The sequence below is a fragment of the Conger conger genome, chromosome 7 (assembly GCF_963514075.1).
Source record: "Conger conger chromosome 7, fConCon1.1, whole genome shotgun sequence".
NCBI classification, from domain to species: domain Eukaryota; kingdom Metazoa; phylum Chordata; class Actinopteri; order Anguilliformes; family Congridae; genus Conger; species Conger conger.
In genome coordinates, this window is record NC_083766.1 from 60,327,809 (window position 1) to 60,333,018 (window position 5,210).

Here is a 5,210-nt window from a genome sequence, read left to right on the forward strand (position 1 = left end):
TACGACAGAACGCTGTCATAATTGAAATGAAAATTAACACGTGGCACAAGGGTCAAACATGAATCAAATTGAATGCCTTCCGTGTGCGTTAGGATTTCCACGTTGTCACGCAAAAACCATGCCAAAATTCTAATTGATAATGCAACTCCTCCTTTCATTTGAATTTTGACACGAGTTTTACGCACATGGAATGAAAACGATATGTAATTTCCGATTAGCAGTTTAATTTCAATTGTGGCACGGATATGCTTCCATAGTAGCGTCACTCACTCGTTACATTGCCTTACATTAGGCTTTCATTAGCCTAATTGGTACAAGCGAACGTGTTTCCATTAAAATACAATCCAACTTCATGACGTTGTAGGCAACCCGAAACGCGCAATTAAGGCCAAACAGCAAGACTGAATTAAATCACTCTGACGAAAATGTAGCCTAAATGTATTGCCAACGCATCCCGCCCTGTCTGCAACATTGGCTCTACAGCTGCCCTGACCACACTGCTACTTTGACTTTCTGGAGCATAGCCAGTATTCTGTTCTTTATTTCTTTGGTTGCCAGGGAATACACAATGGGGTTCAGACAGGGAGGGATGCATTTCGCTAAAGACAAGTTCAAAATTCTCACGTCTGGATCGAGTCGGAAGAAGAAAAGTTCGATGATGTACACCGTCATGATCGGCACGTAGAAAATCGCCACTAGAACGAGGTGTTCTGTGCAAGTTAGAAGTGCTTTGTATCTACTATCTAAATTTTTCATTCTAAACACTGCTGTCAAAATAGACGTGTATGACATCACGATTAAACTAAGGGGCACAAACACAATAAGTAAACTCAGAGCAGAGGCAGTGGACCAATGCAATCTGTTATCATTGCAAGCTAATCTGTACATGGGGGTGTAGTCACAAAAGTAGCTCTGCACATTAACCGAATTACAGAAAGACAGCCGGGTCATGATTACGACCGCAAACACAACAACACTTACACAAAATGACCAAACAGCCCCTAAAATACTGATCATGACGGTGATTGTGTTTATAGAACTCTGTCTCAGTGGGAAACATATCGCAATGAACCTGTCATATGCAAGAACACTGAGGGAAAATGATTCTAATGAGACAAAACAGTAATAAAAAAACATCTGCGTCAGACATGCGTTGTATGAAATAAAGGTATCTTTCAGGAGAAACGTCTTTATCATGCGAGGAATGATAGATGTACTGAACACCAAGTCGACGATCGCCAGATTAGCCACTGCAAGGTACTTTGGAGTGTGTAGGCGATGATCAATCCATATAATGGAAAGGATGAAAAAATTGAACAAAACGGTTACAATATAAACAACGGCGAGGAAAATTAAATATAAATGAGTAAACTTTAAATAGGTAAACCCTACAATGTAAAACCCCACTGGTCTAATAATGGAGTGATTTGTGATTGAAGTGGTCAGAATTCCCATTGGTCCTCTTTGGAGTTCAGGGCCTTCCAGTGTCTGCCTTTCTGCTAGGCCCTGAGAGAAAAACCATTTATGAGAATCAGTAATAGCAACACCGACGCGACAATTCAGGCTAATGGTCTGTACCGATTACTTCTTATTGCATTACATTTTAATATTTAGCAGGTGCTCATACTTCCATAGATTACATTTTGTAGTACAATCTCCACATTTCAACAAGATTTCGGCTACAAAACCAGGCCAAGACAACACGCCTATTATTATTATTCTCGCGTGTTCATTGGTCTTGGTGTTGGAACATAATATTAAATATGCTTTTAGTATTTAGCGTATAGAGAACTAGTATAATTGCATATTTTCCCTAAACAAAAAATGAAATGTTTGTAACGAAACAGTCTAACGGATAAGACTGCATTAAGACACAGTGTTAATACATCTGTATGTAATTATCATACAGAACGAACCACTTAAAAAAAAGAACCAAACCGTGGATGCAATGTCACGCATGTGTCTTTGGGTGGATCGCCTCTTCCTCTTCTGATATGGATCTAGAATTACAATAAAAAGTAATGACAGTCGCTTCAACAAACACACACAATTCTTTGCTACGCCCAATGAAGCGCAGCCAATACGTGCCCAAGAACACCGGATAAACTGATGTTGTTGTTTGTTTTGGGTTTTTTTGCTTCATGTTTTACTTAGTTCTATCTTTTTTTGTCCGCCACTCAAACATGTTTTTTTTTTTTTTTTGCATTATCGTAGTCGAAGGTAAGAGATTCACATTCCCTCCTGATTGATTAATTTCGAAAACAAACGATTATGTGCACAGAGAACAGTTTGCACAGCAGGAAAAGTCTACTCACTAGTTCTCCTCGGCATAGGTCACCATCGAAGGACGTTTTTCTTAATGCGTTTCTCCGCTCATACCGCACAATATATCTCCTGGTGTGTGTGTGTGTGTGTGTGTGTGTGTGTGTGTGTGCGTGCGTGCGTGCGCGCGCTTGCTTGCAACGCGTACAGTTCTTGTGGGACATCAATTAAAATCCGCAACTGCCCTCTTTTACCGACTGAATGCATAATCCCAGGAATGGGTAACGTGATTTACCAGAACAGGGATTTTTCCTGGAACGATATTCCAATTAGCAATTATTGCCCTCTTATGCCATCAATGCTGTGTCGAAGAACCTCCCACTCGTGTGCAATTTCAATAGTATTTTTAATTGGGGAAGTGCAGTGCCTAACTGAGTAAATGGAGCAAGCTGTTTGCTACATTTAAGTATTAAATAATCAGGTGCATATTCGTTTGTTACCGACAATGCCACAGTTATGACGAATTAAGATGCTGATGAACTTGCAAATACTTATTTATGAAATATTTAATTACATTACTAAGTAGCATTAAGATAAGTTTTGTGTTTATATTTTAGTTTATATAAACTATTCCCAATTAAGGATTGTGATACCAGTGTTCATCCTGGATTATCATCGTAGAGCTGATTCTGGATGAATGTGCAAATGTTTATCCAGTGATCATCACAGTGTTGCAATTTTTAATCCCAAATAGATTTGCTATTGATGTTGATCCAGGATTGGCACCACATTGTGATATACAGTAAACATCATTAAAAAAATTACAAATAAATTAATTTTAAAAGTAAAATGTTAATAATGTTAGAAATAGGGCATTTTATATTTCATATTTAAGAATTTATTGTTCGAAAATAACATATTTTAGGCCTATTCAGAAATGGTTCGTTAAAGTTCATGGCGTAGGTCTGATGGAAAGACACTGGAACAAAAACTGTTACAGTCATCCTCGTTCTCCCGTGAGCACATTAGAATGTGTAGGGGAGAACGAAACATTATCTCATTATTTTACATTATAGGTAAGCCCTACAATGTAAAATCCCACTGGTCTAATAATGGAGTCATTTATGACTGAAGTGGTCAGAATTCCCATTGGTCCTCCTTGGAGTTCAGGGCCTTCTGGTTTCTGCCTTTCCACCGGGCCTTGAGAGAAAAACAGATGAATGGCAATCAATGAAAACGACGCGACAATTCAGGCTAATGATCTGTACTGACTTCGTATTGCATTATATTTTAATATACAGCAGGTGCTTATACTTCCACAAATTACATGTTGCAATACAATCCACAGAGCTGCATATTATTAATATATAATATTTCGGCTACAAAACCACGCCACTGGAACAAAAACTGTTACAGTCATCCTCGTTCTCCCATGAGCACATTAGAATGTGCAGGGGAGAACGAAACATTATCTCATTATTTCAGTTTTTGGGCAAATTGGTATAGTTTGGGCCTATTGCTTTCTGATGCCTACGCAACACAGCAGACCAAAAAGCACAGAAAAGAGACATGGTTTGACATGGCCGGTCACACTGTAGTAGGCTACCAGGCTGTGAATACAACGCTTGGTTACGTTAACAACTTGCATATTTTTTGACTCCATCCCGACTTGATTGATCTAAAATGACTGTGTTCGGCCTCCTTATTAACTCTTCCCTTGGTCCATAACTAGCCATCTAATTAATCAAATGAACATGGGCCATTTTACATCACAGCCAAGTAAGCTAACCCGAATCTATCTTGGACTTGGCATTCCTTCAAAGCAAGTCTGCGGGTGATAAGGTTCCATTGGAATGCGTATATGCTATACTCACGTAAACATGAGATTCTACTATATAACGAACTGCTATAGGAACAACGTGTTAACAATTTGGTTTTAAGGTTAGCTAAATGATAGCAGCGCTATTTTACCCAATAGTCTGTGTTGATTCTGATCGATAACACACTACACTGAGACACTGAAGCAGATTCAGCACATCTATCAGGATTCCTATGTCTAATATGTAAGATAATTAAGGCTACACTATATTTGCCTTCTTATCTACGACCTACCCTGTTGTACAAGAACAATGCTGCTTCTTCATATCCGTGTTTTCTGCTTCAATCAGTAACGTACCTATCTTAGTGACGAGGTGACTGACTTTTGAACGGTGATAAGCTTTTTTATTTATTTATATTATTTCAATGCCGAGTCAAAATGACATTCTGCATGTAGCGTTCAAAAGCATAGCCTACTCCAAACCTTTTGGTCTCCTCTCCGAAATGAAAGAAACATTTTTCCAAAACTTCCAATATTTCCTTCTGCAGTTCCAAAGGGTAGTTCACATGCTTTCATAGTTGAGAATGGCATGTTTGTATGTTTTGATACAGAAAACATGACGAATATAGCATCAGTAACCAAGAGGGGCGGGGCTTAGCTAAGCCTCAGAATCTGAATAACTCAATAATTATTTTGACTAAGGTATATGACTCGGACCTGGAAGGTTGGTGGTACATCAACCATTGTAGCCCTTGAGCAAGGCCCTTAACACCAGTTTGATCCATTGGAGATTGTCCCCTGCTTAGTCAAAACAACTGTCGCTTTTGATGAAAGCATTAGGAAAATAACAAATTAAAAGAAAATATAAAAATGCATTTCCCTAGGCGAACACCCCTACGGTGGATCATACCATTTCCTCAGCTAGTGTACGGAAGCATATCCAAGCCGAAGGCGGAATTAAAATGCAAATCAGCAATTATGCTTTGATTTCATGTGCGTAAAAACCACGTTTTGCCGCTTTTCATTTTCATTTTAAAGTTAATTTAAGCACTTTATCTGACCATATTACAATTTAAATGCAAAGTCACACACGAAAATGTAAATGCATCCCGCCCTGTCTGCAACCTTG

At 38.7% G+C, this 5,210-nt stretch overlaps 1 protein-coding gene across 1 annotated transcript; it reads right to left on the minus strand.

Moving 5' to 3' along the window:
• Positions 1-477: 477 nt before the first annotated feature.
• Positions 478-1,455, minus strand: LOC133133501 (olfactory receptor 1D2-like). The gene has a single exon (XM_061249602.1). It carries the CDS (start codon positions 1,453-1,455, stop codon positions 478-480), a length of 978 nt encoding a protein of 325 aa, XP_061105586.1.
• Between the last annotated feature and the right edge of the window lie 3,755 nt (positions 1,456-5,210).